The following is a 27,970-nucleotide window of genomic DNA, read 5'->3' as shown; positions in this document are numbered from 1 at the left end:
ATTTCGAATTAGATTTAAAAGTTTAATTACAGAACACCGATCGGCTTCCGTAAAAGCACAACGGCGAACACATTTTCTAATTAGCGATTGGTCACGCGCTCGCCGGCCAATCGCACTCGATTCCAAATCCGAATCGGGTAATTTGAATTTGGAACGGTTCGGCTTATGATTTGCTCACAATGTTTCTTGTATTCATCGATAACGGTCGTCTTTTTCATTTAAACGACTTCTGTGTTCGAATGTATTCAATTATCTTCAAGTTATTTATACCTAATGACACGTCAGATTTGGCACGCCCGGCCGTACAAGTTTAAATTAAAAATATAATCGTGGATCGAGGTTAAAAATGCGGATGAGAAATTCCTCTCAGGTATTAGTCAAGATTTCAAAACGAACACTTTAATTACACGTTCAGATTGGCTTTTTTGAGCTGTGAATACTTAAGATTCCACTATTATGATTAGGACAAAAACCTTATCAGATATCTCGAGAGTGAATGAAGATAATATCTCGAGGATAATTAAGGAGTGTACGAGTCATATTATGGGGTCTGAAGAGGCAAAAACAAAGCATGTTAATGTCGAACAAAAGAGTGTCAAAGTGATTGACGCGAAGTCAACAAAAGGAATTTTCAAATCAACCAATGTCACGCTACAAGTGGCAGCCGTCGCTAAATAAAGTGATGTCGTCACGCCAATTAAAAAAAATTATCCCCCTTAATAAGTGTCAATTCTTAACGAATGTGTGCATACGCATGATTTTTATTTCACGCGCCGGGGCAATGTCTGCGAACAAAAGCTAAATGATAATAAACCTTAAATTAGTACTGTTGAAGTCCATTTTGTTAGTGAAGCAAATTTTACGATTATTTTTATTGACGCCAAGTCTCGACACTCAGTGTAGCAATTGCAGCGCGAATGGTCCTACGAACCTACTGAGTCAACGAAAATTGCACCCTCTTCCCCTACTATACAGTTGATTGTTCAAAAAACATTGAATATAGTTTAAATATTTTACTACCAAGTAGTTGGTACTAATATGTACCGAGTCGAAGATGAATGTGGTAGAAGTGGCCATCAAATTTTAATTGTCCGTTAAAATAATAATCAATGAGGCGACTACCTTTGCGTATACTAGGATAATTGGACAGCGCACATGTGCCAACTACTAATGACACATAAAAAGGGCTATAAAAATAATTCGGGGAACAACTAAATATAATATAAAATTACATGAATTCTTCAAATGAGACATTACGTATTCTAAACGACTTGAATTTCGTGAGGTGCGACGAGAATTTTACTTTTAAAATACGCAAATTCGGTAAGATTGTCGCTTATCTTGGTATCTTGAGAATTACTGGCAGTTAATTCTCCATTTTATGGGTCGTTATTGGTTTAGACGTTAAAGTCACCGCATCTTCTGCGCCTGCGATCTTATTTCTACGTCCAACCACTAATTAGGTGCGTAAATATGGTGATGCTGTCTTGATGCTGTCTTGATGGAAATATATCTTCACTATTTACTGGATAACTTTCCGTTTAATTAAGTTTAATATTAATACGATAATGTCCTTATCTAGAGGTAAAATATATCAGTAGTACAACCTTTTGAGCCTCAGAATATAAGACTATAGGTTTCTTAAAGTAACCTCGAATATTTTGAGATTTTAATCAGTTTTAATCAAATCCAGAATACTCCAAATTTCCTTCTCAATTCTGTGTTGTCCATTATATATTACAGTGCTGACCGATTATCTGTGTCGTATCTATTGTGTCTATAATACTCAATCATTTTATAATTATCTTCCATCATAAAGTAACGGTAATCGGGCACTTAGGAAGTTAACAGCCCAAAGTTTATAAACATAGTTACAGATCATTTAAAGCATCATAATGCTTGTTTTCCCATGGCTTTTTGCTTAAGCTGTTGTTAGGTCGTAATTTATTCGAAAATCCTTTTTGGTGTTGATGCCATGAAGACTTGGCTGTACGAATAATAAGGCCACTGTAATTCCATACTGTTAAAATATCATATTAAATAGGGTGTTTGTTTATATATTATACTCTTAGTCTACGTTATTTACTATTATTTTGTTAGAAATTACCTCCTCCTGAACTTTCCATTTGGATATGTGCTTAGCCTTCTCCATCCATTTTTGACCAGAAACCATACCTAGCTCGTCAGCCCATCACTTTTGTAGCCTTCCTACCTTTGTGGTTACCTCCAGCGGGTGGCTTCAGCGGTGCATTTTTTGTCTGTGCACCTTGCAATATGGCCTGTCCTTTTCCAGCTGTAAGGCGTGAATTAAGATACTTGACTACTATTAATAAACTGTACAAAACATACAATGTTAGCTATTTTCTTATTGATTTTGCCGTAGCTATTATGACAACTTCAATAGACCAACGCATTGAATTGACTTCTAGAGATGTTTCCAATAGTTCTCTGCTATCAGACGCTGTAATTTTTATTGAATCTGTATTACGAAAATATATGTATAGAGATTGCGTAAAACTAGACGTGGAAAGGACAGAAAAGGAGGAAAGGACTCCTCAAAAAAAGGTGGATATATAGAAGTGTGAGCAGGAATGGAAAAAGAAACCTATGGACAGACACATTTGGAAACCTTTACCCATGAAGGAGCTCCGATCAATGGTACTGAAGCTAGGATATTAGGATAACATGAAAAAAATTACATAACAAATCTAATCTACTTTTGTGATTATTGGAAATTAAACGGGATTATTATATTATTAGACATGTTGTTTTCGAATTTCAAGTACTTTTAAGAGTCAACGCATTTCTATTTATAAGAGCGACGTAAACACATATGATAGTCGCCTCTCCGTCGCCAACACTTTCTGTACGCACGTGCTCTATGATAATAATAAATGTTGGCGCATTATTTATTTATAGAACAGTTGCGGCTGTCGTTCGTCTGTCTGTGGATCTAAAACATTCTGTGACCATTAATGAAGGATCAAAGTGTCCAGGACTATCTTTGTAACGTCTTTGTATCATTGGAATGTCTGAGCCAAAATTAAAGATTTTACGTGATTTCACAACAAATATTGTATACAACAACGTTATCAGTTCTTATTCCCACAATCGAAATTCATACGGACATTTCAAAACAAAACCCATCTTCGTACAGTAATATCATACAGCATTGTTTTGCTCCGACGCTATTTGCGTCGTCCCCCTTCCTCTCGGAGAATCGTCTGAGCGCTATATTTTACCCGGGGTACGCTAAACTGTCAGAATCTCATCGGACGTTCAACTCTTTATAACGAGCTACACTTAGGACCTTTAAATTTTGGTTTATATGCTATGGTTTTGTTTGAATTTTAGATTTCGTTTTAGATTTATTATTTATGTTAGATTGTAGATTTCTGAACCGAAACACTAAAGACTTGTTTAAAGTATTTTGTATTAGTGTTTAAGATTTCGGCAATGTCTAATCAGACAGAGCTTAAAATCTTCAGATAAAATTAATTATTTCTAACAAAAGCTAAGTGTCCTAATTGATATTGTAAACATAGATTGCATACTAAATTAAAGCCCAAATCGTCCGTCTCATGCAAGACATTAACAAGCACGGTAATAATTAGTTATAAATCATGAAAATCATCGCGACGATGCATTGATAAAAGATGGTCTATATCTCAAACAGATTTGAGTAATGGCGGGCGTCGAGCCGACACTTGGCGCAGAGCTGGCCAGATAATACGGCCGTGATGGATTTCTCCTTCAATGCATTTTATATGCATTTAATGCTTTGCTTTTGTCTAAGACAGGTGTGTAATTTCGACCGCCTTTGTCCGAAATATTAAGTTTATTTTCATAGACATTAACATAAAATTCATTAGCTTACACTGTCATTTATGATTCAATTGCCATCCGTTGTTTAAATTCATAACGCTAGACGACTTTTATGAAGGCATAATAAAGTTTAAATTTTTAATTCCCAACACGTGAAATATCTTCATTTCCGAGTGGTTTACGACCGTCATTGCGACCACTTACCGACTCGTAACTACATTCTACAATAACGAGATTCTTTATGACAGTTCGTATGGTGACATCCGCTGTTCAAACAACATAAATTATTCCTCAAATCACATCTGATGCGTATTACCCACTGGTCTACAAAAAGCTCATGTATCTCTACATCTTCACGCAACAACAAATGTGTAACAAATAAATTATAAAATCAACGGGCATGGGTTTTTATACTCACGTGTGAGTTGCCGTCTCGTTTCAACTTCTAGAATCGACCATAGCCTTTTCCCGCTCGCCCGTGAATTGTCACTCCACATTCGCAGTTTATCATCAAGCGTCCTTTAATCATGACGTCTGTATTATGTATGGGAATCCTGGACCGAGTTCAGTGCACTCTTAAATTATTCATCAAATGTGGTTTACTCAACTAACTTAAGCGATACATTGTTGAGATCTAAACGTATTGGCTAGTGAGATCTCCACACAGCGAGGCAATTAACAATTTGTCGTTAATAAATTGCCGAGGTAATGCCTCGCGTCGGCTGCGGCGGGTTTAATTGCCAATTTTTCAATTGTAATTCTTTAAAATAAAAGTAGTTAGGTATCATCCTAATTAATTAGCGTGGCTATAATTAGTTGCGCAGGAGTTGCGGGGAGGTGCAGCTGTGACGTTTGACAGATGGCGACGCGACGTTGGCGCGCGCGCAGCTCTTTTGAAACCCGCCTGGAATGTAGGGGCAGGGAAACAGATCTAATTAGATGTGAATTTATTCTCTGATGGTATCGGAGCACACATCTGGCCGTATCTTAAACGTAGCTTTACGGAGCCATAAACTTATCTTAACTGATACAATAAAACCATAAAAAGCTCTCAAATGATTTACAGTACAATTTACACTTGGTCCTCCAATCATAAGCATCCCGTTGTCAATACAAGTAATGCGATAGCAATGAGCGATCATCTACATCAAGTGAGCGAAGGAAAAAAGCGACAATTAATGTCAGACAAAGTTTAGTATCTGACATTAGTAATATAGTAATGCCGCGTTCTTTAATCCGGGTTCAGTTTGAAAAAGTTGAAAACGCTAGATTGACTTCGAGATATGTCAATTCAATATCGCGGCTAACAAATTTGTTATTGCCATCACGTAATTTATGTTGTGCGATAGTGGCGCTTATTTGTTTTGGTATAGGGTCGTAGCTGTTCGCTTGATCTTGAAGAACTGTGGTCGCATTGGTATCTTAATGATATGCTCGTCTCGTCGTCCAGCTACGATTTAAACTCGTTTATCGACCATTGTCCGTCTGCTCCCAAATAAGTCGGTGAGATTAACAGGAATTCGTGTCGTTGGAAAAACTTTTTCGCGCGGGATTTTTATGAATTAATTATAGTATTTACTACAGACAAGATGAATGCTTTAGAAAGATATGGTTTTAACACAGAGTATCGTAAATTATGAATTCACTTAAAATTTTGTTATTGATAACATTTATCAATAACAAAACACACACACACACAGATAAAAAAAAACAAAATTAATACAGTACATTTTAAGTGTGTTATGTGTGCGTTGTGGTTGTAATTGTCCCTGGCTCAGCATTATGCAATGAAGCAGACGCGCCTCAGACACAAAAAAAAAAGAAAAAGAATGTATTATTTTGGAAGATTTGTGTGTAAAAGTAAATGAAATGATAAGAATAATTCTTAGTAAAACTTCTTTAAAAGATATATTCAGCAAACTTTTCTTTTAACTCCAGTATTGATTGATAACCTCTAAGAAATATTTACTACACTATAAATGCAATATATTTTGACACGTCTCAGACCTAGGAGTTGTCATTCCGCGCGCATTTATGTGAATATTCGTCGCACGCGCATCTCAACTAAACTAAATACATAATCGCGTAACTAGAACTGCGCTCAACGGATTCTCATGGCTCTATTATATGTATCAGTTGACAAAGAAATGTCAACTGTGTAATTATTTCACTGTAAATTACTAATTAATGATTAAGAGGAACTAAGGTGTTACAATAAAAAATAATAAACTTAAGTGGAAATGGGTAGGGCACATCGCAAGAGAAAAAACAGAAAACTGGAGTAGGAAGGTACTAAACTGGTGCCCAAGATACAATAAACGGAAAAGAGAAAGACAACTTAGAAGGTGGATAGACTCAATCAAGGAAACAGCAGGTACATGACAGAGAGTGGAACAGAGAAGATATGAATAGCAGCATTTGGAGGAAGCCTTTTCCAAAAGGCCGCACAGATACCTAAGAAGAATGAGATAGAAATATAAATGTGTTTAAGTGTAACAGTATCTGTAATAAAATGCTACTATTATTACTAATTATTAATGTTAGTACAGTAGACATTCTTGAAAAACTCTCTCTACAAGATTAGCTACAAGTATTCTATCGTACAAGAATTGGCTTTTCAACCATTTAATTATGAATAATTATGAATCCAGTGAATTCATCAGTTCATACTCTTTGACAGTTCTGGAACAAAAATCGAATGATGCTCAACGAACCGGAAACACTTCGATCGCTTTTTGTCTCTGAACGATGCAATGTCTAGATCTTCAAGTTGCTCTAATCTATCACAATTGATTTAAGAGTTGCATTCATACGGGTGAGTTGATAGAAATTTACTAATCAAACTTGAGAGAGTTAAGTGATTTATAACAGTTAATAAAAACCTGTTAAATGCGATGAGATTACCGTAGTTACGGTTAACACTACTACGCCATTCACTGCACTAAAGACCCAAGTTTGATAAAATTAACTATTTTTTTATCGACTTCTGGGTTTATTTACATCGTAATCGACACCAATTAAAACTTAATCTTAAAATAAGAAAAGAGCGTACCAAAGACAAAGAAAATATAGAGAAAAACCAACTACAACATCTGGGTCTTTGCCTCATATATTTGTTTCTGCTTTGTGAACATTGTTTCTTAATAAGCAAGTAGGTGATATTTTGTACCTGACACGTTGATTTCTCGGTCTAAGGTCAGTTTCCTCACAATGTTATCATTATCACGGGCACGCTCTACCTAATAGTGCTCATATTGCGTCTATTTTCTTGATGATATGCTAAAATCGCGGGCCGACTTCGTTTGAACATAGGCACGACTTTCAGTACTAAACGATGTTCCATGAATGAAATGTCTACCAACGAATATAATCGAACATAAAGACACAACTCACGGGTCAAACGCCTGTTAAAATTAGCTAAAAGATAATAAGCAAATTGTTGGCTGATAGATGTCGCTCGAGTCGTCGTGTCTCAGCCGAATACCAACGAGCGTACGCTGTGCTTGCGCATACTGAGTGCTTTTCTGTGACTGATCGATACTTTGTATGTGGTGTGTGTTTGTTTTAATCTTGGATTAATGTTGATTGGTCTTTATAGATTATGATCGATGTATCGCTTTTTGTATGTCTACGTGCATTATAGATAGCTTGAGATAAAACTGCTATAATAGAGTAGAAGTTCTAACTAAAAGCCGCAGGCGCAACTTTTCCCAAAATTCCTACAGATCAAAGCTAGATAGAGAGATGTACATCAGATGTAAGGGATGAGGCAAACTATCTCTTACAACCGGTTCCATGCACCCGCCGAATAAAAATTGCATAATTTCTAACGCCCGGGGTGAGTAATTCAAAATGCAAATGCATTTCCATTTAGTATTCAAGAGCATGCCATGCAAGAAGTGGCTACGCCCATCGTCGTTTTTACTGGAAAATCATGTAAAAATCGCTCGTTTTTATTCCGTGCGCATGCGACTTATTCGCTGTTCCCATGACTCTAATTTTCGCGTACATTTTTGTAATGAGATTATTTACATCCGTATATATTCTGATGTCAAAAGCGAAAGTCATTTTATTAAAGGGTTTGGTACAAAGCTATAGGTGAAGGGGATTGTATACTTTTGTTGTATCAACGTAGGCACAAACATATCTACTGTTTCAGACAAATATAACATAGTAATATAGTAGTCTCCCTAAAAAACCCCTTTCAAGAAGCGTGAAGAGCATCACAAAAATATAAAATGTTTCATTAATAAAACCGAAAACTCCTAAAATCCCGTACAAATAAGACGGCTGTTCAGACAGTAACTGGATGCCCGGTTCTATAAAAAGTCGCTTCGTTAGCCCCTGCACCCCTCGCCGGTCTAAATTTAACCGGGAAACGAACCAAGGACTCAGCACGTGTTCCTACTTAGCACTTAGGACGTCCCGACTTTTTGTTTACGTTTACTGTTAAGTTACCGTTAATGTAAACGTCGCCATTCTCGATAAAATTAAAAAGTATAAAGAGTTTTTGTTATCTCAAATATTACAGTTTATTACAATTTTAAATTCGAATCATTCCACTTTTGGTTTCATTGCCTCGGGCCATTCAGTATTTATGCTGGACTAACGACTTGACCTGGCTTTACGTTTGTTAATCTTTCTGTATACCTATTGGTTAGTTGTTCCACGTGTATATTTTGAGAGGTTATGTTTTAGTTTATTTTGGGTTCGCCAGTAGAGTCAATAAGTTCCATACTAGGTCAAAGTCATTTTACAGTTGTAGTAATACATTGCGTATATATACAGACAGACTAAAATATTATATCATTAAAGAGACGCAAGGCATCAGTTTTTCCACATCGGCCTCTTACATATTCTATTTAAATACTTTTTTGGTTCAAGGATAGATTATGTCAGAAACTCAAATGGAATAAATGTTTCCATCAGTGGCAAAACTGTTTGTTTGACATATGAAAGATGTAGTAATACAATAGATATTACGTTTAAACAGAACAACTCTATAATAGTAAGAATATAAACAAAATTAGCATGAAACGTATCCATGGTTTTCAGTTCTTATATTCTCAATAGCAATGCAATATTAGCCAGACCTAATTACAATATATGCACGCGAACAATAATCTAAGAATGGAGCAAAAAGACGGACCTTTATGGTCGCTCCAGCCCAGATTCAAATCCATTCGAAAGCTCAATTTGCTAAGCCGAATAGTTTTGTTTTGAACACAACCGCCATATCTCCGAAACTATCTTGAAAATAATTCAACGTTGCAACGCGATTCGCACTCCAGCAACGCAAAATGTACTCTACACAAACGCAAGATGGCACATTATCCAGTCGAAGTTCATATTCACATCGATTTTAATTGGAATTGAGAACCAATCACACGGTTATTGCCTTAAGGTACATATTGGTCTGTCGAAGACGAAGATATAAGTCGTTCTCGAGGAGAAAATGGTCTGGAATTCAAAGTTAAAGATGAGCGCGACAATTTTCGAAATACGAGGAGTGAAATCTGAAAGCCAGATAGCTTTTTGCGTGAAGACCGCGGCGGGGACGGGGCTTTTAATTATTCCACCGCTAATTAGCTTTTCGGGGTCCCTTTAATGTTTATGATCGACTATTCTGAATGCTTTATTTTTCATGAATTGTCACACATCGTGACGAAATAGTTCATTTAAAAAATACTGTGTACCATCTAAATTTCTATGGATTCCTTTGATTTCATGCAGCATTGAATGTGCTTCACCTTCTTAATAGATTATATAGTGGGTTTATATCTGAAGAACAGGCATATTCAAAATGGTTAGTCTTTTTAATTTAATAGGAGGCATACGGATAGGAGGCTCATCACACTCACATTACCAGAAAGGAATTCGAATTAGTTCGGATATACTTCTGTGGGCAGCTGGTCCCATATAGCGATGATGCTCGGCAAGAACTGTTTTTTTAATGAAACTCAACTGCAGATATTAGACTGAACAACTTTTCTGCATAGTCCCCCTGATCCTGTCCCCCACATCTAGTCTTAGTCCGATTTTCGCAATAGGCCAACTTCATGACTAAAGTTTTCAAAATGTCGAAGTACCACACATGGTATAAATGACGTAAGCCTGCCACACAAGAGCTCAAAGAGAAAGTACAATGTATAATATCAATAAACAAACAATGCCATAAAAAAACGTACGTCTCCTTAATCACTCAATTAAACGTACAGAACCAAAGATCATAAATAACTGCGCCGGCGCTGATTCCTCAGATTTTATGAGTTGTTCGGAAAGTTGTATCGCCACAAAAAAAACTGGCTACGGTCTGAGGCTTGGGTGTTTGAATTTGGCGACTTTTTCCCGCTAATATTAAGATGCACTATGTCTCTCATTCACATATTTTAACTGGAAAGTTAAATTATGTCTGTTTGATTGTTTATTGTCCAACCTAAAACGATATTTTTTTCAATTATTTTGTTCCTTTGGTGTATTATTATTGTTTACTCAAAGACATTTACGTCCAATTCAACTTCACCATAGTACACCTGAATATTACTAAAACAATATCATGAACATTTTAACCTCAACACAAAGAAAATATAATATTTTAATATACATGTCCCGTTCATATAACGACTCTATACGTAATCCATCTTTCCACATAATGATGGCTGATTAAATCCATAACGGAGTAAATTTCAGTATAATGTCGTGTCATTTCGGCGGTGAAGTAACCCAATACCTTGGAGGCACCCTGCTCAGCCTTCAATGCTAAAATTGACGAGTTGTATTGTTCGCCATATTGCCATATGATACGCTTTACAGTTTATTAATCTTGCTCATCGTTACAGTACATTTTTAATTTCTATTCGCTTCATAAAACAAAAATTTAAGAGTACAAATGTAATGAACCAGCCATTTGAACTGAAACTGCAAGACAATAGTCCTATTTCGATAACGAAAGACGTATGAATGGGCGCTGGTGACGCGTTGACAATTTGTCAGGTGCTGTCACTGGAATGAAATGATGACGGGGTGGACGCGTGATTAGGAGTGATGCCAATGCGCTGAAATGGCCTTTCAGTTATAGACTGATTGGATATTTAGCTAGCAACAACTCTTGGAACCAATGCATAGATTAGCTTTCATAATAATAATATGTGATACCGAGTTCGGATGTATAAACGACCTTGAATTGTGTCTTGGATCAAATGAGCAATTGTTTACGTTACACTTGCTTGCTTAAGAAGTCATTAAAAAAAAATTACTCGACTCCTGCACATGCAGAATATTACTTAAATATAATTAACAACTTACATGTATACCAAAACAAAAATTTGCGTTCTCAAACCAGACATTGTAAATTCAAAATAGCCCATTCAAGAAACAATTAAAAACAAAGAGTTAGCAGAGGACAGGAATTTGGTCAATCAGGTATCAACATTTCTGCCAATTACGAAATGCCGGCTTGGCACACGTTGACATCAATGTCAATTCGGAATTACATGCATTCTAGGTCACCTGTGTTCTGTCTTAACGGCCTCATAGTCGATCACACGATTTGCTTACAGTTAAGTCCTTTATTACAGTGGAAACGTGGAACATTTATGTTTCAGGAGGTATTTAAAGATGATAGTGTCATCATACTTTTTCCACTTACCTGATACGGCATACCTCACTAGCGAGCAGTGATATCTAATGTCGTTTCGTAATTTCTAATCTCAGATGAAGGAAAGGCATTCAGAAGACTTGCAAATTCCATTGGACATATGGTTAATCACCTTCATGTCTACAGCCCTTCTAATCCTCTTCTTCTTCTAATCCTTGCCCAGCGCGGCTCACGGGCAGCGAGACTTCAGTCTTAGGTCGACGTTTTTCTTTACTTTACTTTTAACACACGATTACCATTGATTTTTGTAGGTTATATTTAAGAAAACGGTCAACAATAACAATTATCATAAGGCAGTGGTAACCGCCAATTAATTTTTAACACAATGGCGTAACACATCGTTAACGAACGTTAAATTATGAAGAATTCCAATTAAAATATAAATGTATGCAAGACTTTTATTGACGATGAATTGGTGTAGAATGCAACAAAGAATCAAAGAATATTAATATCACTAACTCAATAATAAATATTAAGCTCCCGCAAGTAGCTAGTTAGATTTTGAATCTTTTTCTAGGATACAAGAATCTCCTAGATTTTCCGTTATGGAAAGGATTGCAAACGACAATATCTGTCAAACGGTTGATCCATTATAACATGAAAGAAAAATAAATGTATCGAAGCAAGCAATCGAAAGTGTTATAATGAAATCATACGGGGTTTAAAATATCTTCAAAGATATAGTTAATACTTTTTCTTGTTTTCTGAGTATATTTTTTTGTTTAGCATAAATACATTTATTATTGACTGACAATTGCGAACTCTGGGTTCAGATCTCGTACAGTGTCTTGTTGATTTACGAACGCGTCCAACTCGTAATGAGATGCGCCGACGGTTATGCATTTGTAAATTAACAATACCTTCGCTTCTTGTTTTGCTTTTTTGTTCGACTCGAGCGGAGGGTGATAATGTTTTTCATAATTGCAATTAAGCTAGACGTTCCAGCTTTTATTTATTAACATGGGCTATTGAACTTTAAAGCTTTTCGAAAGTGTTTTTACGTTTATTTGTAGTACAAATCTACATCTTTGTCTAATTTATTTTCCTATAACTAATAAGGAAAATTACCCAACTATATTTCACTTATGAAGAAATAAATTACCTGCCCCATAACAAGACGATCCCATATCAAGGGATCCCTAAGGGATCTATTTTCGGGCCCTCTCAATTTACAAGCTATGTATTTCTTACAGAACTATCTAGTGGTATTCCTGTATCATGTGAGATGCACATCTTAGAAGCAAAAAGAGACATGTACATCACTTTGATTACTAAATCATTTGTAATTGTGAGCTTCGAAGTTGGCAACAAATAATTTTAAATTTAAAACGTAACGAAACGTTGGGATTTAATGAACGAAAGTGTCACTTTCAAAACTAAACATTTCTCGCTAATAATAGCCTCGATCCACCCTTTAAGAGTTCCCGACAAATAGAACTAACAGACACACGATCCATCACAGATCCCCCTCTATATATTATTTATGGGACATCCTGCTACCCATGGCTAATCTTTCAATATCTTGAGAAATTCGGGATCTGAACATGGGGTCCGATGCATTCCAACGAAGTGAAGACGATGCAAAAACCAATCTTCTGGTGAAGGACATTAGGACTATATTAGCTACCGCTTTACATGGATTTGACCACAAACCTAATAATACAGTTATTGTAGACATTATTGTGGAACAAATAGAGTTGAAGTTACCGTGGCTTAGAGCGTGAAACAGTAGGAATAATTGCAGGATTTGTTTGTTTTGGCGCGGTAGAAAAGTAATGGCTTTGCATTGAAGGAGAATTGTAATTAATAGTTGTTTCTTAATGAATTTGCGCTATGACGGCCACTCAGCGGTAATTTCGGTGATGTAATTATACTTGTATATTAGTGCGGAGTCCAATTGTATTTTTTATTCCGTTATTTACGATGTGCAACAAACAAAATGCTCAGGGGAATAGTCAAGGCTCCCTGGTACATTCGCAATTACGACCTCCATCGGGACCTTAAGGTAGAATGTCACCACAAGAATAAAAAGACTGCTGGAGCACACTAACGTAAGCTCCACCATTACGTGAATGTCGAGGCTATTCAACTCCTTGACACCACTGGACTAGTGAGAAGATTGAAAAGGACAAAACCATTTGAACTAGTTAATTAGTGTTAGTGTACTTTAATCAGTGCTAAACAGTGAATAAAAAAAATAACACAAGAACAGAGTCTGTCCCTTTAATAGAGACTAAAAGTAGCGTTATTGGACACTTACTTATGAAAACAATCCTTTTTAGTAAATTAGGTTAGACTTAAATTACTTATTAGTCTTAAGTTAGGCTAGATCGTAATGTTCCATGTCGTAGTATACACATGTATATAAAACAAAATTACGGTGTCCAACCTGTATACAGAGGCTCTGGGTGATTCTTACAAGCATAATTCAAAGTCAAATCGTTTATTTCAATAAGGCCAATTAAAAAGGCACTTGTGAAAGTCAAAATTACAAGGTAAAAATATATAAATAATGACTATGTAGTAGCCCAACTCAGGAATGGGCATTACTCTTTTAAAATAGAACAAAAAAGAACTACAATACTAAAGTGAAACACAGTTATAAAAACAATTCAGCAGATATTATGTAGATACATGGTGGTCACATATTTATTTATTATTGTTTAGATTAAAGTAACGCATACATTTACAATTTCGTGAAAAAATTAGGTTCTTATGAAGTTGACTCTTTGTTTAAATCACTGAAACACATTGTGAGTGGCACAGTTCATAAGATGTTTAATTTACTATGAGTGACAATTTATCGGCACCTCTAAGTACTGCTGTCTGACTTAAGAATTCTATTTGCTATGCAATCTTCATAAGCAAATCCTCCTGAATATTATTGGCCAATAAGGTTCGTATTTAATTGACGTAAATACAAAATGCACTCTTACTTACGTGATTCTAATGATAATATGACACGCGATTCTCGTCTTTGTGTGAAAATGAAAGTATTATTAATTTATTAACTGAGACTGCATTGCGTGAGACGATTTTCTAAAGAAAAATTATTTCATGCGGATTAGCACTGAATGGATAACTCTTTATGCCGAAATTATACGACAAATATGACATCAGCTGTAGAGGAGGGAAGGTGTACTTCTTCCAACCTAATCCTGAGCATTGACCAGTCTCTGGTTTCAGCCGTCGGTAACACTTTGATAACACGATTTCATTTCCATAGGTCAGTTTTCTTCATATGTTCAGCTGTGCTATATTGATTCAAAGTCATCATCAGTTATATTTAGAGTCTGTTTCACAATGTATGGATGAAGTACCAAATAGCTATGCAACACATAAATTATTTGGAAGAAAAAAGTTCCGAAGTTTGACTTTATGTGACGAATAGCGCTTTCAGTAAGTCGTGAAACGCAACAATACTGTTTATCCTACCAATAACTAATCAATAGCTTATTAGGAACTTACCCGTGTGAAAGAGTATCGAATCTTTATTGGCATTGGTAGTTTGTCTTTGAATACAATGAATTGTATAGAAGATTTTGTGAAACCTGAAAAATTACAATCCATAACTAAAATTACGTAGACATTTTCTATTTAATTCCGCGATCTTCGCTTGTCACTACTTGATTTACAGATGCTCGTAAATCTCTCAGCTCGTAAAAGTAACAAATATCCGAATATAAATTGTTTGATATTATCTCTGTTTGACCGATAATGCTATCAGTTGTGAAGTTTACGTTTTGTTTGTCTCGCTCGGGTCAGTGAAGAACTGTGGTCACAATTCTTGATACCAAGAATTGTGGCCACAGGTATGTTGCTTTTGTATAACAGATATTTGGTCATTGTTTTTGAGTGTATTTCCTATGAGATTATAATTAACATGCACCATACAATCTACAATTTTAAGATTTTTATGCAATTTAAAGAAAATATGGGCTATTTTAATTGTAAGCATACAATACATCTCACATGCTCATGTATGTGATGTGTGGGTTTTGAATACTGAACTACTTTTGAAAAGTTATCATATAAACTAATTCAGTATCGACAAACGAATACTGTCATCTTGGAAAAACAATAAGGCTTTTAGTACAAAAAGTCATTGATTCTTAACAAAAAGCTTTTCCAAGTTAAAAAACTTTCCAATACTAATAAAATATACTTACAAAGTTCGACAAATTGTCGCGTTGTGTGAATCGGAGACCTGACAATTGATTTTTGTTATTCACTGCGAGATCCAAAGTTTTTCCACCCCAAGGCTTTTACAGGAAAACTTGGGGTATCTTTAAAACCATACACCGTTTTCACTTTGTATATAAAGCGATATAGAAGATTTAAAAACAACAAAAATTACATACAAAGTCACACTTATATTACTGTTAGTCTTATGTAGTGAGAGCCTTGAGCACCAATGAAGAAAGAACTGGTGTGGAGACCAGCCAAAGTCAGCCTCAGATTTAAACATGGAACATTAAAAGGAAATTTCTCAGTTTTGTTTATCAACTAATATAGATAACGGTGGCCTGTCCTTACTTGAGGCTAGAATTTAATTTTAATACTTATGTAATAAATAAATCCCCTTCTAAAAAACCCCAAAAATTTATTTATATTATTTGTTTGAAAGTTTGTCTGTTTAATACACTTATCGGACGTAACTTCAATCATACTTGGCCAAACTTTGTAAGTGTTCCAAAGTAAATTGATTTGTTTCAAACTTTTCCGGTTTAAATATTGAAACGACATTTCTCTATGAAAATTTTTCTTTTCATGTGGGGAAAACTTTTCGTAAAACAGGGGTTGTTTTATTCAATATTTTAAAAATAACGTATATCCCAAAATAATTGACATTGACTTCAATAATCGCGAATTTATTAATTATTATTTATATTTTAAAATGTTTAAGATACGTATGAGGAAATTATTTTCAATAAATCAAATGAAGTTAATTTAAGCGTTGGTCATGTCCTGGACAAAAAATCTGTATAAATTGTTTAGTTTTTAAAAATATTTACAACTCCAAACCAAAAAAAAAACACGCCTCCAGGTATTTTAAAGCATATTTAAAAGGCCACACATTGCATACGCCACATAAAAGCCGTTCTCCATTGACGGACATATTATTGTGGCTCAATTAGCCTATACTTAAGTACCTTTGTAAAACGATTATTTGAATTTTAAGTGTTTGTTTGTAGGGTGAAGTTCAATAGGCATTGAACATACTTTTAAATTGTATTAATAAGTATACGCTATATATCGGCAAGCTGGTTAATGTCTATTTTACAGCTTGTCCTTGGACATAGGCCTCCACTTAGATCTTCCAAGCTTCTCGGAGTCTAGTTTTACGTATCATCATTACCACCAGGAGCACTTGCATCATCTTTCCATCTATTTATTTGTCTTCCTCGTTTCGTTTGTTAATGAAAATGTTCCATTTACTAAGGAAGTACTATGGAATTAATGGAATATTAGTATTCATAGACTTAAAATTAAACAATTTAGTACATTAAGTTACTTTAGGTATACGTATTCCAATTATATGGCAAAATAATTTATACTATACATGTCCCAATCATCCAATTCACCTAAAAACAATAAAATACGCGATATCCAATACGAATTTGCCCCACATTTTTCTGCCCCAAATAAACGCGCAATTAAAATCGGCTCGCAACCCGTCAGTGGTACATGACAGGCAAACAATCGAACCCACTACCGCACGCGTACACCACTGAACAATCCCCATTGTAATCAACCCCAAAGTTTTTCCCTATTTGTTTTGGTGCGGTAATTATTGTTTGGTTTTCTTGTGAATTGTGGCCCTTAATAGCCCCTTAGACGGATTTATTTGTAATTTCGTTTGAGTGTTCCTGGCGTTAATACGCTGTTGATTACGATTCGGGGGTGTAGGTAGCGGTGCTGTGTCGGATGGGTGACCGGAAGTGAAGATTATTGGTACATGTACGTAGAGAGTTCATTATTAGGGAATTAAGTCGCGTTTGTCTGGATAATACATATTATTAAACGTAGATTAAAGTAGCCTGTATGGTTCCGTGTTAACGACGTATTTATACGTAAAAGGAATGATAACGAGCCAACTTGTAATACGGCCTACGGCTGTAAATGTTGGAATTTTTACAATTTTAAGTTCAACTAATAACGTACTATATAAACATGAACTCTCCGAGCGGCTTGATCCTTTGGAGTTGGATGTGGGTCACTCTGAAACTTCTGCCGCATTTACCATCGACAGTGTTCAGAGAAGTTTTTCGGATTACCGGATACCTGCAGCTGAGTTTCATTCTCACGTGGAATCCGTCAATGTCCCACAACCGAGTGTTACGTAATGCAATTTCCAAACCAGGACTGAAGTATTTCCGAACCAATTCGATTTAGGGTCCTTCAAGGAAAGAGCGTTCCAATTCTTAAAAGGCCGGCAACGCGCGTTCGAGCCCTCTGGTATTGAGAGATTCTTTAGGCGGCGCCATCATTTAACATCAGGGGAGCTTTCTGCCCGTCTGCCCTCTTTTCTATACAAAAAAATCCTGTGAACGTTTTTCTAAATTTCGATATTAAATATACAAATTAAATAAAGTTTGATTTCCTACCTGTCCTAATATGAACCTTAATTCGTTCACCAAACAAAGCCATCCAATTAAATCACTAAACGTAAAAATACTAATTTAAACACAACTACGTCGTAAAAACAATTAAACTAATTCTAATGTTACAAAAGTAATTAGTAATCGTCGGCCGTTCTCAATTGAAACGGAATCTAGACAATCTGATTTAAATAACATGACTATAAAAACATTATGCATTCAAATTGCCCGCCGGAAATGCGTAGACGCTTCCTAAGGTGCCCACAGATTATAATAAGTGCCACACTTGTTGCTATGTATAGATCAAACATGCTTGATAAAATTGTCTATGACATAGACTAAAATAGACTTGAGTTAATTATCTATTACGTTATTAAATTATGTATTACGCATTCCCTATTTTTGGCTCTTCCCACAAAATATTTCACTAATGTTGCAAAGAGCGGTAATATAAATTGTCAAACTTAGCCGTCAAACGTCAAACTTATCAACGAGTAGCGCCTGTCAATTCGAGTATATATTATTGCGCAACTGGTGACTTGTAATATTCATTTTCTCAAATAAAGAGTAAAAACTTCCAGAGATTAGGCAAAGACAGTTCTGTCATCAAAGACAATAGATTTCATTATATCTTGGAACGTCTTGACCGCATTGAATTATGTATGTCCCGTTCCGTTACATTGACTGGTTAATGAGGTGTATTCATGTGTTTGTCTAGTTAATATTAATTCCCCGTGTCTGCCTTACGTCTGATGGCCAAGGGATTTTTATTAGCTGAGTACTTGACTTTGGGATATCGGAGGAGCATTCGCTTTGTCTATAGTCAAAATCTTTTCATAGACCGCTCAATACTTTTATGTACACAATTACAGGTTGTCAAAATATATCTTCTATTAATAAAATAAATCTTCTATTAATAAATAATTTGTCATTCTAGAGAATAACCAATAATAACAAACATGATATTGTTCGTAAAAATTTGCATCAATTCACTGTCAAAAGTGTTATTCATTCTATAAATACCAGGAATAAGCATAAAATAGTAGTCCCAAAATACAGATTAACAAAATCGAATAAATCGTTTTTTGGGAATTGTGTCAGATTCTACAACAGGCTATCGAAGTGTGTAATTGATCTTACGACTAAAAAGTTCAAAAACGTCATCAAAGGAATCCTAGTTAAAAAAGCGTATTATAAAATCCAAGACTATGTTGTCTATATCTCTGCATGTGCGGCTTCCCTGGCAACTTGCGCTGTGCAAGTGTGTGTATCTCATTTTACACTAATAGTAAAAACTCAATTTTCTTTTGCATTGTATAGAATCTCTGTATACCTTGCATTATATAAACTTCTCAGCCGATTATTACTATTGTAACCGAGTCTTTGTAAGCTAAACCATTGTTGAAAAGAGTGTCCATGGAGTTTCTTGCCGGTTCTTCTCCATGAGACCCACTTTTTGGAGCCGTGCAACTAGACGTTTCATAAGAGCCTGCAAAGGCCTATTTGAAATAAAAACTTTTGATTTTGAGACAAGTAGGCGTTAAATGTGCATGTAGAAATAAAATACATTTGTGCACAGCCACGAACCTTGGGGATGAGAGTCACGCGCTGAAGCTACTAGGCCAATACTGTTTTTGGAGTATACTGGAACTAAATTTGTTCTCGCATCTCTTCGTAGAAAATTCGTAATAATTAAAAACAAAACAAAATACTGAAGTTTTTTTTCTGACTTAAAAAAAGATATAGCTAATTTTAATCCAAATCTTTTAATTAAACAAAATGAATGGTTATAATGTTTTAAAGCCAGTCCAGAATCAATGTCTCTGCGGGGCGCAGGCCACATGCCACGATTGTTCGATGCTCTTTAATGGACCTTAAAAAAACTGCCATTTTATGGATCAAGTTTTAATCTTTTTTATATTTTTTACGATTTAGATAACGATGTTTTTAAATGCGTATCAAAAGTCGGTAATTTCTTGTAAAATTCTTTATAATAATTTGTTAAATGCATGAAGTTCATGTCTAAGAAGAAAAAGCGAAATCGCCTTTTTTGTGAAAAAATGTGTTTTTATTTTGTAAATACTATATATGATATTGTGTATTTACACAATATCATATATATATATATATATATATATATATATATAGTATATATATAGTATCTTCCCTTTAATAAAGACTGTAAATAATGTTCTTATGTTAAATATCAGATCTTTCTTCTCAGTAGTTCTAAATTACTTATTACACTTAAACAATTGTCTATGGGTGGAAAGACTTTTTTGATATTTCGTACAAAACCTCTACAAATAATAAAAATAACATTTTATTTTCATACGACGGTAGGACTTGCTTGAAAAAGTATTGTTAAACAATATATGTAACGAGATAAGCCGTGTTTGACGCATTGAATAGCTAATCAGTGGTAATTGTTGGGGTTTTGGGGGCAAATGATCGGGATACTATTGTATGCGTGTGAAATGCTGGCCCAAGTTGTACCCCAATAAATTCTGATATAACGAGCTGTATTTAATAATTAACTCGAAGTTAATTCTGATAAACCATAAGTCAAAGTAACGGTGATCACGAAACGATTGTGACTTATTCAAATAACCGGAAGGCTGGTGATATTTCAGGACACTTTGAGGACTCAATCCTACTAATAATGTATTTATTTTGTAATGCTATAAGTAACAAACATTATATAAACAAACAATCACACTAATAGATCATTTTTACAAGATGATTCAAAAAATTTACAAAAGAGAAAAAACAATAAAAATTATTCAATACATTTGATAATACCTGAAAGGATTTCCGCAATAATTTAAACAATGATAATAATTATTTGGCTATGATTTGAATTGACATTTATGGTGTATAACTCATGTGTTGTATTTGGATTAAAAATTATATAACTATTTAAAGAACGAACTCTGCCGAGGTATGCTAGTCTTTCCTCCAACTTTGATTTTGTTCCCTTTGGATTTACGACTCTTGGGCCATGGGGTTCAAGTGCACAGGAGGTAATTTGGGATTTAAGCAGGCTTCGCTGCCCTCGCCAGCCTTAAAGAACACTGCCACATGGACCAAACTTTTTAAATTTGTTTTAATGGTTTGTTATTTATCAAATTTTAATTGAACTATGAGGGTTAAGAATATGTGTGTATTTTTATGTTGGAAAATAATATGAAATTACGTAATATATCTTAAATACACACCCAGATCATAAAATTTTAATATTTACACGAAAATTTCTAAGCAAATATGATTTTGAGCAAAAAACATTATCAATACTATGTGAACTAGGGCAAGATAACCATACATCACTCTGGACCTTAGCACCTGGACATTAGGCCCATAATATTCTGTAATCTCGTTCCCATGGTGGTCACTGACCTGGCGCCGAAAATGTTTAGAATTATCAACGCGTTCGCAATAAACGTATTATGGATACAAATTTAACTATCGTAAAATTTGACCTTCAATTTATTGAAATAGGCTATAAAGTTTCCAAATTATACAGCATAGGAACGCTGTCATAAAAGTGCCAAGTACATCATATAAAAATAAAACAAATAAATCAGTGGCGCTACAACCTTTTTAGGTCTGGACCTCACATTTCTGTATCCAGCCGAGCGAATGTTAAATCCGCAATGGAGTCCTTTGCACAGCCGGGAAAGGAACCTTCGGCTTCAGGGATGACAGTCGCACGCCGAAGCCACTAGGCCAACACTGCTCATGTACATTATATACATTAAAAAAGGCGGTTGATTTGAGCACTCTCTGCAAGATTCAGCCGCGACTTCCCTAAGTACGACTCCTATATGCCATAACCGTTTTGACATAACTACAGGAGTCACACTTATATATATATTTTATACGTATACACTATATATACACACTTATATATATATAAGTTATATCTTCCTGCAATGTATTTTCTATTCACGCTGTATCTAATTTAAAAGCAAGGTATATTATTTTGACAAGGATTAAAAACTGGACTGTGCCTGGTTGCTGAAGAACAAGCCAAGTTTAGTCATTGCTCAAACCTGCTGATTTATTGCTGATTATGATGAATTTTATTTCTAAACGTACATAATTTTTGAAAGCAATGTTAAGTACCTATCTGATACCTAATCCGCTATTTTGCTAGTATTTTTTTAACTGTATGTTTAACATAATTGTCATGTACTTTAAATTGTAACATATAATGCTATAATAGAACTTTAATAAATTTAGATTTCAATCATTTGTTTTACGCACAAATACAACTAAACCTATAAGAAATGCAAATATATATTAATGCCAGCTGCCAGTAACTTGATCCTGCGCACGCGTCGCCAAACAATCGCACAATACCTTTCAAACCTTTAGCTTGTTCATTTGTTTAAACAAAACCCGTATTGTTTATATTTTTCTATCGTGAACAGCTGATTGTCTTTTTTATGCGATCGGAATCCAAGACATCCGGCCTAACAGTACTCAGACAACCTAATCTAGCTAATTGGAAGTACTTCGCTTATCAAATTTTTTCCAGTCAACTTTATCCCTGAACCCTTTTAATAAGAAAATCTTTAATTATTTAACTTAAGTACTTTTAATCAGTGCTATCAAACAGATTTCGTCAATAATTATATTTGTTGCAATTTTTTTCTGGGCATAATATTTATTTCATTAAACATAACCATCAAATATACAGTATTCACAATTTTCTTAAACTACATAGTAATAATTCAAAATTAATAAAAATAAAATTTAAACAAATTAAAAAAACTCTGGTCTTTGTAACAGTGTACCTAACGCTGGCAGCATTTCGTCGCTGTATTGCGATACTTATTCCTTGAGCGAGGAAAGCACCAGCTCTATGGTCACCAGTACTTACATCTTAATCTTTAATAAGCGCTTGAACACTTGATCCCTACATTCCAAAAGTCTCTTCTCCAAAGGAAACAACATTGAAGTTGGAGCAAAGACTTTTTAGTTGTAAAATAACATTCGTAAAATTGGGATTGTCAATTCGCATGAAATCAAATCTATTTCACAGGAATGTTATCCGCAATATTCTCTGTATGCTAGTTTTCATCGTACACTTTTGTCAGTGTCATAAATTACATTATCAATTCTGATCATTCCTCACACATCGGCTAATTGTAGACGGAAATCGCATATTGCTTCGTGAATACAAAATTTTAATGTACACGACTAATTTTTATTAACATTTGGAACCGCTAGGTGTTAAACCTAAGGCTTATAATAAGAGGAAGCTGATTTGCCTTATAAACAAATATCCCCTTGAACATGGCGGAGTTACGGGTGTCAGGGTGCCGGCATTAGGCACAAGACCTGTACGCTTTGTTTGCTAAAACATTTAGAACTAAATTTAATTGCGCTTAAATCAATTTTTATTTATACAAATTTAGGTATCTCTTGAACACACCAAATACTAGAAATATTTTTAAATTATTGGTTTGATTAAAAACAGTACATATTAAAATCAATTATTTGTTATTTTGTTAATGTTTAAAACAGAATTTTTTGTAATAGAAGCCAAATGTGTTGCCGGCCTTTTAAGAATTGTTACCTTCTTTTCTTGAAGCACCCTAAGTCGAATTGGTTCGGAAATTTAATTCTAAAAGAGTTTTGGAGTTTATTCGTTTCATACAAACAATAGAACCTGCATCATAATGCTCGTAACAATACATCTTTGTATTGAATGGTTATGTTTTTATTTATTAAAGTTTACCACATAATATATAAATAATGCTATATCTACAGCATATTACAAACTTTCTTTTCTAAAATAAATAACCATTAAACATATAAACATTACAGTTATAATGTCAGATTTTACTAGTAATATTTTCGTCTATTAAATTACTAGCAAAACAGTGGATTGCTGTTGGACAGTTGTATTCTGGAAGAATTCGATTTAGAGGTCTTACTTAAATTAAATTAAGTGATTTCGTCTGATAAATGCATTCAAATATGTAATATATGTATATAAAGAGATTTTCATTAGGCTTTTTAAATGAATACATAAGTTTTCAACTCATGAGTTATATACGAGAAACGCGGCCAATTTTTAACGAAAATGACCTCAAAATCTCCAACCAAATTAGCTAGATGTCGCGATAAATGGCGTCCAAGACTGTCCGTTCCCAGTGGGAGGGGAAACTCAACTTTTCCATTATCATTAATCGTTGGAAACTGCTCACTATTGTCATGGCGAGGCGATGCGTCTTAATACAGCTTTTGTTTTTAGAGCTTTTGCCGAATGTGTGTGCCAAGTGATTAAGATTTATTTAAAAGGGACACTTTAGCGTTAATATAACATTTGTATATAAGGAATTGGTATCACTATAATACTAGAAATCTTTTACTAATAATATAGATTTTTTATGTTGTATCAGCGAAAATTTCTTAGAAACGAAGTATTTCAGTACATATATTATATCATTAATATAACCATGTTTGTATATTTCACGAGTCTAATAACTATGTATGTATATATGCATTTGTGTTATTAGATTCTTAAACTGTTGGGCCGATTTTGATGATATCGTTTCAATGGAATTGATTTTGTTTTGTGTAAGACGTGTCCAGGGCATCTTAGCTCCGCTAGTTATATTAAAAGCTCTGTGTTATATTAAAAGCTATTTTCTACATGAGATCTAAGGAAATGTCAGCAAAGGTTTTCCAAGGGTCGTGGTTAGACTGATTACTGTGAGAATGTGAAATTGTTGATTTGCAGTACGTAATCTAAAAGTTTAAAGAACGTAACAATTGGTAAAAGGCTGGCAATGCAACCGCGAGCCCTCTGACATTGTCAATGGATGGAATCACATGACATTAGGCGGCGGTAATACCTATCATGTGAGCATTCTGCTTTGCCTTTGTCGTCTTCAATACGTTTAAAAAATATTTTTATTAATAACATTGTATTTCTTCGCTGTAATTAAATCTCTCTGTGTTAGTTAAATAATAAAATTTGTCTTTGTAACAAGATTTTGTAACAAAATATTGCAAGTTAATTTTCATTATGGGGTTGGCATTACATCACGCGACGGCGCGTGCGCAGGATCAGATTTCGTGGGAATTTGGCAAACTGCGAGATGGTCACACGAAATCATCAGTTACGACCCTATTTGAGCGTTGGGCCTCTGAATATTTTATAATATTTCTGTAGGCCTGCACCTAACATCAACCAAGAGTTTTGGGTGTTAAACATGTTGTTCACGATGTATACTTTCACAGTGCGATAAACTACATTAAGAGTAAAAAAAAAATTGATCGGGATTTGAACCCACCACCGTATTCGATACGTCAAATACACTATAATATTTAAAAAAAAATTTTTATAAACGAGTTACAAATTATCAACACCTGCGCAAGACCAATAGTTTTGGAATAATCATAAATTACAATAAACTAGACAAAATAAACGCATCGCGTGTTGTCATATCGAAAAATAATTACAAAGGTGTTCGATCATTGACTGACAGTTTTTGCTAACGACACAACAACGGAATTGTCTATGGCCCTCGGAAACACGCTATTTTTGTTTCTAAATTTATTTTATAAACGATAAAATCTACTTGTCCCGCTCTTTTAAGCTTTAAAAATTACTCTTTGTGTGTTAACCATGGGTTAGTTACTTGACAATCTTGCGTAGTAAATAAGGTATTTTTATGAATAGTTTTTTTGATTTTAGAAATATTTTTATTACGTCAATATGATTCGTTATTAAAAATTCCAGCTGTTTGCTTTGTTTGAGGCATCCAAAATGAATAAATTCCGTGTGTGAGGAGGTCCTGACATGTGGATAAACAAAATTCGTTAATAAGTAAGTCATTCCGATTCTCACATATGGTGTGAACTGAGCGCATTAGTGGGCCCGCTTCCTGTCAAAAACACCAACAATTTGCTTTTATTTTAAAACAACACATTTCGTCTATGATCAGAATAAATTACTCTATTTAATATACACATATACATACTCTTTGAACAGATACGTTTAAAAATGCCAATTGTCAATAAGAAATGTATGATTTGAGAACTTAAGTTAATGCTAAAAACATATGTTCGATATTCAAATTAGGGAATAGACCTGAACATCGTCAGTTTTTGATCGGTGTAATTGAAAGTGGCGCGGCGGACATCTGTTCTAAATACAAATTCAAATTCGCCGCCTGTTTGCTTTCTGTAATGATTATTGAAATTGCCAGTTGGCTATACGCGTTCTATTTTTGAATGGAATTTCAGCTGGTGTTACATTTGTAATCTATGGTTTCGCCACAGATTACAACACGATTTTTACTTGCCTGAGGCGTCTCATTCAATTAAGTTGAGGCGCCATTATTTTAAATTAAAACAATCTCCTGTAATTGGACACCTAATGATCGTTAGTGCGATCAATTAAATCCAGCATGAATTGTGTTTTAATTGCGTTTCTTGTGAAATGCTGAGATATTAATTATTATCTCGTGAAAATATTTTGACTAACTTGAATAAATTGATTTCACTTCACAGCTATTCGAATAAAATTATCAATATTTATTCCGATATAAATAGCGTGAGTAGATATTAGGACGAGGACAAACGCAAGCCCATACAATAATTTTTGCTCGATTTTTTTCTAAAAGTCGACTTTAGTATAATTTTTGAAAGTCTTTATTATGACCCTTTTACCGGTAACGAAAAATAATATTTCGCAACTAGCAACAGACGCAGTTAATGATGCGCGCGCGCACGCCAGCTCGCCATTACGGCCACCTGCAGGGTAATGCCAAGTTACGGTCAAATACATATTATATTGTTTAATATTTTGTTGAAAATACGTGCTGTGCTAAATGCAAATACATTATTTATTCCTCTATTTTAAACCTTTCTACCACTATCTAGTTACCATAACCAATAACCCCAGAATATTATAATTTAGCAGCCAACTTCCAACATACGATGTTTAATAACTCAAGGATCTCCCAATTGTCTTAAATGACATGTCCCTTAATTGTCTATGAATAGACGGTTCGACTGTTGATGCGGTCTTGGGTTCTTCAACATCCTAACAGCTTAGCACAGCTTGCACAGTAGAATTAGGGGGCGCGGAGAGCAGGCCATCATAACTTCGAGTTGTTGTCAACAGAGACCTCCCTCATCCTCGCTGTCATACGGCGCTGTGAATGACGACGTGCGCTCTCCGGGGTCAGGCGGAACCCCTGGACCCCTCAGTCAACCGACGCCACAGACCCTCGATGCGACAGATCCAGGTACGTCAAGCTCTCTATCCTGGTAACATTTGAAGTGTCAGATCGGATGTTTGTATCGAATTTGTTTAGTGTAACTATTGGAGCCGCCAAAGGTTTTTATTGGGCGCTTATTGTGAAGCTTTATTGTTACCAGTTGCTTCTTTAAAAGCTCTGCCGTGTTTATATCTGCCGTTTGGAGAGTTGACAAGTAAGTTTTGCTTTATAGACGCTTTCCGCTTGCTTTATTAATTACCCAAACGTATTAACTGTTATCAAGGAACGGAAATTCATTTGCATTCGTACTGCTGAAATCTTGACAGCGATTCCGAAAGGTCAGGGGTTGGAGTTTTAATGAAGCGTTGTCAATATGACGTACTCCTACGCAACCGACAACCGACAATTAACATGTCTACGATCTAGATGCACACGTCAACACCCGTCAAACGTCAATGTAAGAATGACAGGCGGCCATCGTCGCTATCTCGCGTCACCTTCCACAAAGGAAGTTTTTAAACCCTTCAAATCAGTCACTAGAATTAGTATCACTCAACGTTTCAGATCTCGATCGATTGTCGCGCGTCTCGTGTTCGGAAATGATAGATGACTTCTGAATGCGTAGTTACGATTTCCAATAC

The 27,970-nt window shown here is 34.9% G+C and overlaps 1 protein-coding gene across 6 annotated transcripts in view; it reads left to right on the top strand.

The window, feature by feature from the left end:
- Positions 1-27,970, top strand: part of LOC123718865 (homeobox protein homothorax) — a 222,941-nt gene that overhangs the window by 48,614 nt on the left and 146,357 nt on the right. For 4 of the 6 annotated variants that reach the window (XM_045675832.1, XM_045675814.1, XM_045675823.1 and 1 more), the window contains exon 7: positions 27,233-27,356. The exons of the other annotated variants lie outside the window; for them this stretch is intronic. In XM_045675832.1, the coding sequence (XP_045531788.1) occupies positions 27,233-27,356 (124 nt within the window). The remainder of the gene's footprint in view (positions 1-27,232; positions 27,357-27,970) is intronic. 6 annotated transcript variants of the gene reach the window in all.

This window comes from Pieris brassicae, chromosome 2, assembly GCF_905147105.1.
Source record: "Pieris brassicae chromosome 2, ilPieBrab1.1, whole genome shotgun sequence".
In the NCBI taxonomy this organism is placed as follows: domain Eukaryota; kingdom Metazoa; phylum Arthropoda; class Insecta; order Lepidoptera; family Pieridae; genus Pieris; species Pieris brassicae.
Note: the sequence above shows the minus strand (reverse complement) of the source record. Positions and strands in the feature narration are given on the sequence as shown.